The sequence below is a fragment of the Borostomias antarcticus genome, assembly GCF_949987555.1.
Source record: "Borostomias antarcticus genome assembly, chromosome: 18".
NCBI classification, from domain to species: domain Eukaryota; kingdom Metazoa; phylum Chordata; class Actinopteri; order Stomiiformes; family Stomiidae; genus Borostomias; species Borostomias antarcticus.
The window spans coordinates 4,148,334-4,164,299 of NC_140251.1; the positions used below are offsets into that span (position 1 = coordinate 4,148,334).

At 47.7% G+C, this 15,966-nt stretch overlaps 1 protein-coding gene across 1 annotated transcript in view; it reads left to right on the top strand.

Moving 5' to 3' along the window:
- The window catches only part of b4galnt3b (beta-1,4-N-acetyl-galactosaminyl transferase 3b), a gene marked incomplete at both ends in the record, with an annotated part of 15,079 nt that extends 3,577 nt beyond the window's left edge, over positions 1–11,502 (top strand). Inside the window, 15 exons of the mRNA XM_084452378.1 lie at positions 1,328–1,406; positions 1,512–1,578; positions 3,159–3,305; positions 3,586–3,695; positions 4,061–4,161; positions 4,670–4,728; positions 4,858–5,216; positions 5,871–6,057; positions 6,379–6,610; positions 7,306–7,571; positions 8,142–8,295; positions 8,406–8,478; positions 8,631–8,784; positions 10,182–10,308; positions 11,391–11,502. Coding sequence (XP_084308504.1) covers positions 1,328–1,406; positions 1,512–1,578; positions 3,159–3,305; positions 3,586–3,695; positions 4,061–4,161; positions 4,670–4,728; positions 4,858–5,216; positions 5,871–6,057; positions 6,379–6,610; positions 7,306–7,571; positions 8,142–8,295; positions 8,406–8,478; positions 8,631–8,784; positions 10,182–10,308; positions 11,391–11,502 — 2,227 coding nt within the window. The remainder of the gene's footprint in view (positions 1–1,327; positions 1,407–1,511; positions 1,579–3,158; positions 3,306–3,585; positions 3,696–4,060; positions 4,162–4,669; positions 4,729–4,857; positions 5,217–5,870; positions 6,058–6,378; positions 6,611–7,305; positions 7,572–8,141; positions 8,296–8,405; positions 8,479–8,630; positions 8,785–10,181; positions 10,309–11,390) is intronic.
- Between the last annotated feature and the right edge of the window lie 4,464 nt (positions 11,503–15,966).

The following is a 15,966-nucleotide window of genomic DNA, read 5'->3' on the forward strand; positions in this document are numbered from 1 at the left end:
AGCCACCGAGGATCTCTACAACCAACGCCATTTCCATCACAAAGGACAACAACCACCCCAGCTGCCACCTGTCTGCACTATCTCACCGGAGAGACGGAAGATGGCCGAGCATCAGGACCGCGAAGGACAGGCTCCACAGCTTCTATCCTGACCCCTGCTCTGCCCTGGACAGTTACCCCCTTGCGACTGTTCTGTTTTCTGATGGTTCAGTCTCTCAATCCCACTCCCCCTCCCCACGCATATACCCCCTCCCCAACCCCATATTGGCCTATCACCCCCCCCCTCTCTCGACCAACACCTGACAACACTTGAACACCTTGCCTATACAATAGACAATGACCGGGTTTCCCGAACGAGTTAAGAAGTACTTTGGAGTTAAGTGCTTCTTAACTCGTTCGGGAAACCCGGCCAATAACAATTGACTCTTGCCTTTAGAATAGACAATAACAATTGACTCTGTACAACTGTATACTTCAACTTTATTAATTGCACTGACTATATTACAGACACAATCACACATTGGATGAAATAAAATGAGATGAGGATCAATTTGATAGTCTAGAGATAGTAAATTGATTGATTGGGTTTGGGAACCTTATAATGTCTGGTTGCGTACCTAGGAATGGAACGAGGAATTGATTAGTGCTGATAAGATATTGTAAGGACAAGCAATTCCAATGTACCTATACTGTATCTGTACTGGATATATATGGCAAATAAACTTTCTATTCTACTTTATTCTATAGGTGCATCTCATATAATTAGAATATTGTGGAAAGCTCATTATTTTCGGTAATTTAATTCAAAAAGTGAAACTTTAATATATTATAGATTGTTACACATGAAGTGAAATATTTCAAGGCTGATTGCCTCCATGCCACGCTCCAGGTTGATGCAGTAATTTGTGCAAAAGGAGCCAAGTATTGAGTGTATAAGATTGCTATTCTTACACTTTGTCTTCAGCACTAGATTACGCTCTTAGTCACTTGTTTTAGAAAGGACTCACTGCACTTGTGAGTTCTGGCAAGTAGTAGTACTTTGGCTTTTCCTACGGTAAATTCAATTATTGTTAGTCGCTTTAGATAAAAGCATCTGCTAAATGACCTGCTAATGTAATAAATGAACATACTGTACAATCATAAAGATTAAAACAAAAAATGATTGAAATATTTCACTTTGTGTAATGTATCTAGAATACATGAAAGTTTGACAGTTTGAATTAAATTACGGAAGATAATGACATTTCCACAATATTCTAATTTTCTGAGATGCACCTGTACTATTCTATTCTATTCCATGGTGCTGATGTAACGGTGTTCCCTCGCAGGCTGTCGGGACAGAAGAGGTATTTCTTTGAGGTGATCCACAAGCAGAACGAGAGAGGGACTGACCACGTGGAGGTGGTGGTGAGTGTGTGTCGCCCATGGCCTCTGCCCACAGCACCCTCCGTCTGTCAGCGCTTCTTCTGATTGGCTGTTTGACCTTTGCGTGTATCGTTTGTTTTTACACAGTGGCGTCTCAACCTGGAAGGCCTTAAATTTACGATTATCGGCTCCAAGCACATTTCTCTTTACACCAGTGAGTATGAACACGCGCACACACACACGCTGACATACAAGCACAAGCAGATGCCACACTTCAGTATCTAGCAGCGCCCTCTAGTGGCATAGTGTTGTTAAAGCATACACATAATGGCCTACCATGTAGACAACTTCTCTGTAACTATTTGTGCACTCTACTGTTAGTCATGTCTCTCTTGTGAAGTATTAAGCCCATGTTTACTGCTCTGTAAATGTTCTTAGCCAATAGACAAACATTTTCCAGGAGCTTGCTCAATCGTGTTGTTGAGGGAGGTCAGGGAAGAATTTTTACAGTTCACCTTTCTGACCCCTGGGTGAAACTGTTTTTTTTCCTTCCCTCTGGAATATGTAGGGGTGGGACCTATGCCCCCCCCCCCCCCCCCATTTGCTCTCTGTAAAGCGCATTGTGTTGCCTCTGCGTATGAAATGCGCTATACAAATAAAGTTTGATTTGATTTAAAGACAAACTAAATCATAACACCCAACACTGGCTTTCGCCAATCTGAAGAGAGCAGAGGTTGAAAACGGTCTCATATTTTCAATCTGAGGCAGGTAGTTGCGGAGCTGGGTAGGGATGGGAATTGATAAGATTTTAGCGATTCCGATTCCATTTTCGATTCTGCTTATCGATCCGATTCCTTATCGATTCTCTTATCGATTCTCATTGGTCAAAAAAGAGTACAAACAGGTTTATTAACATTCATTTTCTTTTATATGTACTACTTTGAAAATGCTAATTACAGTTTTAGGTGTATTCACCTTGAACCAAAAATAAAACTGACATAAACAAATCAGTATTTTTTCAGACCGACTACCACCAGTCTGATTCTGAACGTCATCATCTAAATTACATGGATGGAAATGGAAATTATTAATATATTGAAAGCTGCTTTACACAATTAAACAAATGGCACTAACACACATGGACTCTGGAGGAGTTTACCTTCGACTACACTAACGTTAGCTGCGCTGCTGTCGTCACTCCGGAGCGCATCAAAAACGTGACATTCCTGCAAAGTTATCATGCTGTGTGGCCAAATGTTTTTGCATATTTGTAGTATTTCCCCCCTTTGATGATAAAGGTTTTTGCAAGTGGCCATGTTGTCATCTTGTCGCGTGAAATGTAACCACACTTTCGAACGTTTATGCTTAAACGACATGTTGCTGGCTTCTTCTACCGCGGTCTAATAAAACAAAACAAGGCAGCGTGCGTGTGACGACATTGCGCACGCGCAGCAACGACAGGAATCAATAGCAGAATCGTTAAGGATTTTGGCCAACGATTCCAAGGAATCGATTCACTGGGAACCGGTTTTTGATTCCCATCCCTAGAGCTGGGTTGTAGAGCTCAATCAATCAACCAAAGCTTTATTTGTATAGCGCATTTCATACCCAGAGGCAACACAATGCGCTTGCCACACCGGTCTTCAAAGATGTGTGTGTTTGCCTGTCCCTTATACTGGAGACAGACAGGCAAACACACAACTATTTAACCACACCACGCCGACTGAACCACTAGAATTTCAGCTATGGCCATAAATCTCAGATCTCCGCTGCTGTCTCCGCCCCCCCCTGCAGATGAATCTGCCCTGAGGATGAGCGATGTAGCTCATGTACCACAGACCGCCGCCAGCCACACCCGCTCCCTTCAGAGCACACCCAGCAACCAGCCTGCCAACAGGGCCGACATGTTGAGAGAAGACTCCCGAGACTCGTTCTACAAGAGTAAGAGAGCACACACACACATACACACACAGACAGACATAGACGCATCGCTCACCATCTCTGGCTTCCTTTCGTTTTAACTCTGGCCTGCCGTGTGTGTGTGTGTGTGTGTGTGTGTGTGTGTGTGTGTGTGTGTGTGTGTGTGTGTGTGTGTGTGTGTGTGTGTGTGTGTGTGTGTGTGTGTGTGTGTGTGTGTGTGTGTGTGTGTGTGTGTGTGTGTGTGTGTGTGTGTGTGTGTGTGTGTGTGTGTGTGTGTGTGTGTGTGTGTGTGTGTGTGTAGTCCCTCAGATTGACAGCAGGTACCTCCAGAGTGTGTTGCCAGACTGTTCCTACAAGCCCAGCTACATCATCAAAGGCTTCCCTCTGCTTCGCTACCAGGGGCTACAGTTTGTAAGTGCACTCAACCTACCTCCCTACCTGCACCAACTACCAGACTGGTTTTCATGAAACTCGGTGGAGGGGTGTAGCATGGGCCAACTTAGAGCTCATTAAATTCTGGAGAGGATCCGAATCCTGGCGTGGGTCCACGAGCCACCCAAACACGGCCGGCCATTCACCTCCATTCCTTTTTTTTTTGCACTAAAATCTACCAGACCGCTTTTTATGAAACCAATTTAGAACCCATTCAATTTTGGCGCTCGCAGAGCCACGAAATGCATTCAGGGGCGGAGGTCTGTGCTCTCTGAGCACCATTTCTAGGTTTAATCTAATCAACACACACTTGAGCTGTTAGCATGTTGTTTCCTCTCTCCCAGGTTCACATGTCCTACATCTACCCTAACGACTACACGCGCCTCACACACATGGAGACCGAAAACTCCTGCTTCTACCACGAGAACCCTCTCTACTTGGACAGGTAAGGTCTGTCAGGGAGAGAGCGCTAAAGGGATGATTAAAGGATTAAAGTAGTACTACCACGATCCTCCCTCTTAAGCGCCTATTATATTTTAGATTGCTATTCTTGCACTTTGCCTTCAGCATGAGATTATGCACTTAGTCACTTGTTTTAGAAAGGAGGTGCACTTGTGAGTTCTGGCGAGTAGTAGTACATTGGCTTTTCCTACGTTGAGAATGCAATTATTGTTAGTCGCTTTGGATAAAAGCTTCTGCTAAAAGACTGTAATGTAACGTAAAGCCAGTGGTAGAGATGGGAGCGAGAGATTGTGAAGGCGGGGGGGCAAAGATCTGTGTTTAATCTCGTTTCATACTGCGTTGGTATACCTGACAACTCCAGCAGAGGGCGTTGTGTAATAACAGATCTTGTAGAGAACGTTGACTTTGTGAAGGATGGAGCTTATGGTTGAGGACAGGAGAGGGCGTGTTGACGTTGATGTGTCATGTCGTGATGGGTGCTCTTTCTCCAGGTTCGGTTTCTCTAAGTACATGAGACTGGACGGGCCAGAAGGCCAGGAGAGGGTCCGAGGTAGGTCACCGTGCTGCCACCCAGGGATGTCATGGACCATTCACACCGTTGTCCCCACCATGGACCTTTTGACAGTCTTGTCTTCTATCTCTCTTCTCTTTTCTCCATTTCTTTCTCTTCTACTCCCAGAGTTTGGCTTTCCACCGAGGGAGCAGGTCTTAGACGTGGAGGAGGAGGAGGAGGAGGAGGTGGAGCTCGAAGATGAAGGCCGCCCCAGAGTAGGCGGAGCCGAGGACCGCCAGGAGAGAAAGAAGAACCGCCTGCCCGACTACGGAGATGACTACGACGATTACGTTCTGAGTCGCAAACGCAAGCTCTTCTCCGTCGACCTGCATGAGACGGGAGACAGCGCCCCCCTGAGGAACGGCTCAGATACCGGCCTGCACGTCTACAGGAGGAGGAGGAGGAGGAGGAGGAAGGAGGTCAACGGCCAGGGAGGAGTCATACTGCAGCCGAGACCAGAGGAACAGAAACCAGCACAACAGTCGGTAGCAGGAGAGGGAGACCTCCTAAAACCAGCAGACATACCAGCAGAGACTGAGCAGCAGAGTCAAGCAGAGAGACGAGCAGAGGGAGAGAGGCCCATACTTGCAGAGAGACCAGCAGTGAGACCAACAGAGGCAGAGCAGCATAAACCAGCAAGAAGAGCAGCGGAGAAACAAGCGCTCCAACCAGCAGAGAGAGACGCACACAGACCAGCAGAGAGAGACACACACAGACCAGCAGAGAGAGACGCACACAGACCAGCAGAGAAAGACACACACAGACCAGCAGAGAGAGACGCACACAGACCAGCAGAGAGAGACGCACACAGACCAGCAAAGAGGTCACCCGAAAGACAAGAGGCAGCCGTGAGACGAGCGAAGAGACCAGCAGAGAGACCAGCAGAGACAGAGCACCATAGACCAACCAGGAGACCAACAGAAGACCCAGCCAAGAGACACTTCATTTTAGAAGAGAGGGCAGCAGAGGGGGAGGGGCCAAGACCGCCAGAGAGAGCGGCGGAACCCACGCGGCGTCCCCCGGTGGAGCCGAGGCGTCGGCGCGCCCGGAGGCCCGCTAAAAGGGGCGGGGCCAAGCAGGTCCAGCGTCTCCGCCGTCTGCAGCCTCTCACAGCGCACGGGGACGCGCCCGTGGCTCAGGGAGGGGGGGCGGCGGTTGACCGCACTACGAGCCCGTGGCCCGCGGTCACCAAACGGTCCACCGCTCTGCTGCCAGAGACTGACCCCGCCACCCTGAGGGGGGACCGCAAGGCGACCACAACCGGGAACAGCTTCAGGGAGATGGAGACGGACTCCCAGGCACAGCTGGATGTGGACAACAGCGTCCGTAGGGTCCCGCGCCCTTCTGTGGGCAGAGGGGTGACGGGGAGGGTAGATGAGGGGTGGGAGGAGGGAGGGGTGGAAAGGATCGATAGAGGACAAAGAGGGGATGAAGGAGAGATTGAGAGAGAAGGGGATGAAGGAGAGATTGAGAGAGAAGGGGATGAAGGAGAGATTGAGAGAGAAGGCGATGAAGGAGAGATTGAGAGAGGAAGGGATGAAGGAGAGATTAAGAGAGGAGGGGATGAAGGAGAGATTAAGAGAGGAGGGGATGAAGGAGAGATGGAGAGAAGAGGGGCGAGTGACTCGCCGTGGGGCCGGGATGGAGACTCTGAGGGCGGGGAGGATGACCTGGCCTACGACCCCTCCCCTCCGCCCGTCTTTGACGCCGAGGTGAACTGGGGTCAGACCTTCCAGGTGACCCCCCTGGACCTCCAGGAGCTGCGCTCCGACTGGATCGACCTGCGCTGCAATGTGTCCGGCAACCTGGTGCTGAGTCCCGGCGACGCCCTCCCCATCGTCAGGGCCTTCATGGACAAACTCAACCAGAGGCACCAAGGGTGAGTGTGTGTGTGTGTGTGTGTGCGGGTTTGTGTGTGTGTGTACAGGTTTGTGTGTGTGTGTGTGTGTGTTAGTCTCACAATACCAGACATTTGTGATCTCCGGCTTCTGAACATCTGGGGTTTTCTAAGTTGAAATAGTCGCTAGGATGCCAGCGAGAACGGCCGGTAACAAGACTACACCTCCTGCTTTGGATTGGTTCAAACCCGAACAAAGCTACGCCCTAAAGACTTTGGATTGGTTCAAACCCTAACAAAGCTACGCCCTAAAGACTTTGGATTGGTTCAAACCCGAACAAAGCTACGCCCTAAAGACTTTGGATTGGTTCAAACCCTAACAAAGCTACGCCCTAAAGACTTTGGATTGGTTCAAACCCGAACAAAGCTACGCCCTAAAGACTTTGAATTGGTTCAAACCCGAACAAAGCTACGCCCTAAAGACTTTGGATTGGTTCAAACCCAAACAAAGCTACGCCCTAAAGACTTTGGACTGGTGTTGCAATGCAGGTTTTTTTAAATTCTCAAATTGTTTCCATCCACTTTAAGCGACGGAATCTGAATGAAAGTTCTCAGTCTGTAGTTCAGTGAAGAGTTTAGAGCCCGACCCGTGAGTCTATGTGTTTGGGCTGGGGAAGAAGATTTTGGCTGAACAAAAGTATTGTAATGTCCTTCCCTGCTTGTGTCTGTCTCCCTAGGCGTTTCTCCCTGGTCCGAGTGGTGAACGTGGAGAAGCGTGTGGACGGGGCTCAGGGCAGCAGGTACCTCCTAGAGCTGGAGCTGAGGGACCTGACTGGCCAACACGTCCGCCTGTCACACTACATCTACGCTCTGATTCGCCGCAGCCGACCCAGGGAGCAGCCCAGGGGAGTACAGTTCCCTCGGCCCGCCCCCGAAACTTTGCTGTGCAACCCTGTGGGCTTTCACTGGAACCCTACAGCTATGGTCCACTTCCTAGTACCAGGTACACACACACACACACACACACACACACACACACACACACACACACACACACACACACACACACACCAGGGCTGTCAAATAAATATTCAAACTTCGACAAGTTGTCTACTTTGGGGGGGAAATGCGCAATCAATCTTAAAAATTTAGATTCTATTGGTAGGCTACCGCTCAATTTTTAAAATGACAACTCGTTATTGGACTAAAGCAGCACGAGTCACACAGCCTCCGAAGTCCCGCCCCCCATCTTCAAATCATGTCAAAACACATTCCACATTAGTATTCATTCCTTTCAACGTGGCCAAAAAACAGCCAAACAACTGTATCTTTATCTATCTATCTATCTATCTATCTATCTATCTATCTATCTATCTATCTATCTATCTATCTATCTATCTATCTATCTATCTATCTATCTATCTGTCTGTCTGTCTGTCTGTCTGTCTGTCTGTCTGTCTGTCTGTCTGTCTGTCTAGGTGGCAATTTGGCAAACAATCTAGCCTACTAGACAGGAGTTTATTTGTGTCATAATAAGTAGGGATGTTAACAGTTAATCGTCTATCTGTCCCAGTGAAGAACCAGGCTCGCTGGGTGCAGCAGCTGATAGTGGACATGGAGGGTCTGTACCAAGAGACAGGAGATCACAACTTCAACCTCATCATCACGGACTACAACAGCACGGACATGGATGTGGAGAAGGCCCTGCGGACGTCCAGACTGCCCAGGTACGCGCTGACTGAGAAACACAGGACACTATCTCCATCAAATTCCTGTACTTGAAACTAAGTCCGTGTGTGTGTGTGCGTGTGCGTGTGCACGTGTGTGTCTATATCAGGTACCAGTACGTGAGGCTGAGCGGGAACTTTGAGCGCTCGGCCGGTCTACAGGCGGGCATCGACCTCATCACCGTGAGTGTGACATCATCAGCCCGGGACCAACATATAGGCAGGGAGGACAGGAGGCCAGAGAAAGGCAGAGAGGCATCGCTGGTGTCCTCCATTATCCCCGGCCATGCCTCACCTTCTTCTCTTCCTAACCCCCCCCCCTCCTCCTCTCTCAGGATGACCACAGCATCATGTTTCTGTGTGACCTCCACATCCACTTCCCCCCCTACATCATCGACGCTGTGAGGAAGCACTGTGTGGAGGGACGCATGGCCTTCGCCCCCATAGTGATGAGACTGGACTGCGGGGCTACGCCCAGAGAGCCCCGAGGTACTGAGCGCACACACACACACACACATACATACACACATACCTGTACATACATACACACACACACACACACACACACACATACACACACACACACACATACACACACATACATACACACATACCTGTACATACATACACACACACACACATACACACACACACACACATACACACACATACATACACACATACCTGTACATACATACACACACACACACATACACTCACACACACGCACATACCTGTACATACATACACACACACACACACACACACACACATACCTGTACATACATACACACACATACACACATACCTGTACATACATACACACACACACACACACATACACATACCTGTACATACATACACACCAGGGTTATAATAGTTTTGCTTTTTTCATTAGTTTTTATTTTTATATCGTTTAAACTTTTTGTGTTCAATTTCAGTATAGTTTTAAAGCAGATTTGCTAGTTTAGTTTATTTAATTTTTTTTGATAATGCTTAGTTTTAGTTTATTTTTTATTAGTTTCAGTATAAGTTTTAGTTGTTGTTTTTTTCTGCGCTAGCCTCGTGAGACCATCCTGATCTCGTGAGCTCATGTTGTTTCACTCTGTGCAAAACAAACCATCTGGCAAACGTCAGATTACCTCTGCGCAGGGGCACAGCTAAAGAAATAATGGAGGATAGATTTCATATCCACCCAAAATACTAGGCTTATGTATGGAATGAAAAAGACTAAAACTAAGGACATTTTCTCTACAAATCTAGTTTATTTTAGTTAGTTTTGTAAACACACAATACAGTTTTAGTTAGTTATCGTTTTTTTGTAAAGCCTAGTTTTTATTTTTATTTCAGTTAACTAAAATGTTTTTTCACACCTAGTTTTCATTTTTGAATTAGTTTTCGTTAACTATAATAACCTTTGATACACACACACACATACCTGTACATACTACACACACACACACACACATACATACCTGTACATACATACATACACACACACACACACACACACACATACCTGTACATACACACACACACACACACACACACATACACACACACACACACACACACACACACACACACACACACACACACACACACACATACATACATACACACCCCCACACACATGCATACATACACACACACACAATCTCACACCCAGAACCACATGAGCATATACTGTTCATTACATTACATTACAGTCATTATCTGACACTTTTATCCAAAGCGACTTATAATAATTGTTCACACATACAGTGTATACTTATGCCATTGTAATGTGTTTGTGTCTGTCTGTCTGTCTGTCTGTGTGTGTGTGTGTGTGTGTGTGTGTGTGTGTTGTGTGTGTGTGTGTGTTGGTTCATTTGTTTGTGTTCCAGGCTACTGGGAGGTGAATGGTTTTGGGTTGTTGGGGATCTATAAGTCAGACCTGGACGCTGCAGGAGGCATGAACACCAGGGACTTCACAGACCGCTGGGGAGGCGAGGACTGGGAACTACTGGACAGGTGTGTGTGTGTGTGTGCGTGTGCGTGTGCGTGTGTGTGTGTGCGTGTGTGTGTGCGTGTGTGTGCGCGCTTGTGTGCGTGTGTGTGTGTGTGTGTGTGCGCTCGTCCATGCTCTGTGCATGCTTGCAGGTGTGTGTCTGGAAAGGGGCATTCATGAATAAATATTTGACAACAATATGAGTCAAGTCATGGTATACTGTAGTAATGGTCACTATACCATGACTTGACTCATATTGTTGTCAAAAATATTTATTCATTATCCTAAGGTTGTGTCCATGGGTCACAATTGGTGTTGACTGTGGAATCTCGGTTGACGGTTGATTGCAAAAAAGTGAGGTCCAGCTGACTTTCCAAAATAATGTCTGATTTATTCACAGACTTGAAATTGTAAATAATAAAGCCAAAGTAGGCACTGTAATGCAAACAAACAAACAGAAATTGATAAAGAAGGAGGCCATGCAACAGCAAGGTCAAAAGCTGTGTGCAAAAGCAGTCATCCACACCCACTGCCTGGTCCTCTTCCTATTTAGAGTAGGGCTGGGTTTAAAAAATTGATTCAGAATCGATTCTGAATCAAATGATTCAGAATCGATTCGTGAATCCCAAAATCGATCTTTTATTTAATGAATAAATTAAGGAATGAATAGTTCATTCATTCAATGATTCATTCATTCATTCAATGATTCATTCATTCATTAATTTTTGGAAATCAGTATCGATACCCAGCCCTAGTATTGATGTGTTGCATAACTTGGCAGTCATGTAATTAAGGTTACAGCTAAAAAAAAAAAAAAAAAACAGGTTTTAGTAACACTAACCGAATCGATATTGAATCGAATCGAATCAATCGAATTGAATCGTGATAATCGATTCTGAACCTTGTGAATCGGAATCGAATCGATTCTTGAAATTCGACTCGATACCCAGCCCTAATTTAGAGCCTTTTTGACCTGTAGAGGGCACGCTCACAAAACAGAAATACAAAATAAAGCAATATAGTACATTATCATTGAAATGGCTCCTACACATGAAATACAGTCGCTGATGGGTGCTCTGTTGCTCTCCCCTGCTTCCTGTATTAGGATCCTCCAGTCAGGTCTGGAGGTGGAGAGGATTTACATGAGGAACTTCTTACATCACTACCACTCCAAACGAGGCATGTGGAACAGACGCACACGGCGAAACGCCACGTAAGCCGCGACAGAAGCACGGGCAAGGCTTTCGGCAACCGGCGCACTTTAACCCCTGCCCACCTCACCTTGCCTCCAACCCATCACTGGTGCCGAACGGTCAGGATCCTGGGCCGTGACGAGCCCTGATACAGGATTGGGTAATCTCTCCTGTCACTCAAACTGCCAGACCGTGACGGCGGGTCCAGTGATGCGGCGATGCTTGCCTTGAACTCACTGCACAGAAGATACTACTGATCATTCTCTTTGAATGACACTATACTAGTTCAAGTTCAAGTTTTTTATGCCTAAGTACTTTATCCAAGCTGTACTGCTGAATGTCTGAATTTAAGCATCCTGCTCAAAGGGGATACTAGAAACATGATAATATGCAAAGCAATACTGGCGTTCGCCAATGTCTGAACATACTACTGCTCAGTATGCTCCGGATTAGAGCACTGAGATCCTGCACTGTGCTGAGCTGATCGAACCAAAGTATGGATGGACATTCTCTAGTCTCACTCAGACTCTTAGTGCCGGATACACAGAAATCCAGGCCGTACACACACACACACACACACACACACACACACAGCTATATGTTTTGTTACTGTAGCTGAATTTTGTTTGTTGTGTGTGCGTGAGTGAGTGGTGTGTTTTTAAATGAGAGAGAGATGTAGCCTTCCTCTCTGCCATGTTGTACATAATGCAGACTTAATTTATTGTACCAACGACAATATTTATTGACTGGTATGTTTTCTTACAGTAGGCGTGTGTCTGAAATGTCTTTTTGAAACGTTTATCTAGGAATGAATTAAGATTTTATTCAGGTACAGGGGAAATGGGAAACGGGCAATTCCCCAATGAAGTGCATTATCAACGCTGGTGAATGTAGCACTGCCTTTTCAATCAGTCAAAACTATACTAGTTTAATATGTTGAACAGAGCTAGGTTTACTATCAGGGCTCTAGTATAAGGCTATAGTAGCATGTTGTTGGGAAGTAATGTGTGTTACCTGCGGCTTTCTTTCTGGCTCTGTGTGGAGCCTCCCTAACCCCCGCTGTAGCCCCTGCCCTAACCCCCGCTGAAGCCCCTGCCCTAACCCCCGCTGAAGCCCCTGCCCTAACCCCCGCTGAAGCCCCTGCCCTAACCCCCTAACCCCCCCTGTAGCCCCTGCCCTAACCCCCTAACCCTTGCTGTAGCCCCTGCCCTAACCCCCTAACCCCTGCTGTAGCCCCTGCCCTAACCCCCTAACCCCCCCTGTAGCCCCTGCCCTAACCCCCTAACCCTTGCTGTAGCCCCTGCCCTAACCCCCTAACCCCTGCTGTAGCCCCTGCCCTAACCCCCTAACCCCCCCTGTAGCCCCTGCCCTAACCCCCTAACCCTTGCTGTAGCCCCTGCCCTAACCCCCTAACCCTTGCTGTAGCCCCTGCCCTAACCCCCTAACCCCTGCTGTAGCCCCTGCCCTAACCCCCTAACCCCTGCTGTAGCCCCTGCCCTAACCCCCTAACCCCCCCTGTAGCCCCTGCCCTAACCCCCTAACCCTTGCTGTAGCCCCTGCCCTAACCCCCTAACCCTTGCTGTAGCCCCTGCCCTAACCCCCTAACCCCTGCTGTAGCCCCTGCCCTAACCCCCTAACCCCCCCTGTAGCCCCTGCCCTAACCCCCTAACCCCTGCTGTAGCCCCTGCCCTAACCCCCTAACCCCTGCTGTAGCCCCTGCCCTAACCACTTGTAGCTCCTGCCTTAACCGACCCACAGTCCTCTGCACTGTCTGCTGGGTTATCTCCTCATCATGTGAGCTCTGGACTGGTACAGACCTCTTAGTCTAGGAATGTGCACTCCTGCTAGTAAGTGTTTCATCGCACGCCGGAAAGAAGCAAAAGGCATTTGCCTGTCTCCTGCAGGAGAGAATACTGGTCTGAGAGCTAGGGATAGGAAATACAATTGATTGAATGTTATTGATGGTTTAAGTGTTGTATTTAGCAAACTATTTGTTTCTCGTCTTTCCACATTCCCTGTCTAGAGCCCAACCTTGACCTGTCACTTACTGCGTGATGAGTGAAACATACCAGAGTGGTTGTGCTTCTGCAATCTAACACTGGGAGCTGGTGCTTCAAGTTCATGATATGTTGTTTTTTTGTTGTTTTATATTCCTGCCACAATGTAATGTCTGTATTGGCAAGTCTTGTCTCTCTCCTTGCTCCTGAGACAGAGATAGAGGAAATACAAGTTTGAGTGCCTTATTTCCGATAGAGGGTGCGCTTCAAAGGGTGTCGCTGACCTTTGGGAAGGATAGTCTGCTTCTCCATCACTCCCTCACTCTGTTAGACATACTTCATCCCCCTCTATGTTCTACAGTTTACCGTTAACAAGTGTAAACCTCAGCAGTCTGATGTCTTTTCAATTCAACGCATTTCATAAACATTGTGAATTTCCAATTGTACAACCTTCTTGAGTATTTCTTCCGACTTTTTTTAATGATTATTATTCAGACAGAATGAAATAAAGAGAGAAGATATGAGGAGAGGGATGTAAACAGGAAATTAATTAATTAAGGTCAGTAGCTTCCAGTCCCTTACAATGGACACATTTTTATCTGTCGGGATTGTTTTTCCAGGATTTATATACTCTACTGCTTCTCCGTTGTAAAACATGACTGCAACCTTTACCAGTCCAAACATTGGTGTGTGTGGGTGTGGGTGTGGGTGTGGGTGTGTGGGGGGGGACGGACGGACTGCGGCTGCGTTGCTCCCCTGCTGTGGCTGCCGGTAGGTGTTCCTGCATTCCCAGCCTGAGACACAACCATCTAAGCTCGCAGCGTCCAGGACAGCTGCTCAACCTGTCCTCCAACTCCCTGGCTGAGGCCCCTTGATCCGGGCCCCTTGCCTCCCCTCGGGGTCCTACAGACCGGGCCCAGGCTAGGGCAGCCTCCACAGCCTCACCTCAGGGTCCCACAGACCGGGCCCAGGCTAGGGCAGCCTCCACAGCCTCTCCTCCATCGCTCTGGGAAGTCCACAGGAACAAAGAGGACTTTGCTCTACGATCCGTTCCTCTATCTATAGAGGGAGACTGCAGCCGGGCAATCGTTCTTTATCTCAACTGTCAACTGCGAGAGTTGAGCCTGAACATCTTCTGTAAAACATCCAAAGTGCTGCAGGACATCCTGCCTGATCACCACAGTAGTGAATTTGATCCTATAGTGAACCCAAACCTTTGCAACCTCTCAGTCTACCAGTCTAAGGAGCCGAAGCACGTCGGTTTTCACCACAGTGGCCCAAAACCTCCTCCAGTCCCCAGTGGAAACATTCTGTATGAACTACGCACAAGATACTCCAGAGGGGATCGTATTCCCAGCATCCAAGCATTCAACAGAAGGTCTTATACCTTCACGTAGACCCTAGAGGGGGTTAGTATCCCTTACCTTGACATCAGCTCTGATCTGATTTCTGGCCTGGAGGTGGTGACAATATCTGGCTGTGGAATCATTTTGGATCTTCGGCCTGAAAAAGCTACATGAGCTCAGCCTATCAAACAATGCCCAATACTGGAGTCGACAATGCAATTCTGAGAAAATGGATTCTTACGAAAAAACAACCCCTCCATCCCTCTAGTGGTTTGTGACCAGTTTTGATAAGAGCTTGCTGGTGGATTGGCCATCTGACTACAGGTGTTCCTTTCTTGCTAACCTGGCTGGAACAGTCTAGCCTGGTAAACCACAAACATTTTTTTGGGAATCATAGTGAAAACATCCAAAATTGTTTGCGATGAGTCTTGTTTACCAGGCTAGGAACAGTCCAGACAGGACTAGGAACTAGGAACAGTCCAGACAGGACTAGGAACTAGGAACAGTCCAGACAGGACTAGGAATTAGGAACAGAACCAGACAGACTTCCACCTGGGGAGGTTTTTATGTGAGCCTTTGATTAAGGTGGCTGTGTTGTTGCCCATGGTGCTGTATGTGTGTGCGTGTGTGTGTGCGCGTGTGTGTGTTCAAGTGCGGGCTCTGGGTCTGGCTGCAGGTGAAATGTCGGTTAGCAATTTGGTAGCAATTTAGGGTTCAGTGTTTTTCCCAAGGACACTTCAGACAGGAGGAGCCGGGATTCGAACCGCCAACCATACGATCATTGGACGACCCGCTCTACCTCCTGAGCCACAGCCGCCCCCCCAGGAGGAGGAGAGCCACATGGCCACTGTTTGACGCTGAGAACTTTGTGTGTGTGTGTAAGTCGAGCGGTGTAACTATGAGCTGTTCTTGCCTCTGGGCACTGTCCTGCGGCAGAAGACCTACCTGGAGTGCCTGGCAGAGAGGGGGGTTCTGGGCCGGCTGGAGGGCCACGCTGCAGAGACTGGCCCAGGAGGTGGCTGACCTGTGTCTACAAGACACTTTGCCCAGCAACACTGACTGACCTCATCTAAATAGTTGTCTTTTCATGTTGTTCCATTATTATTTTTCTGTACTTCATGAATCTTACAATTTTGAGCCATTTT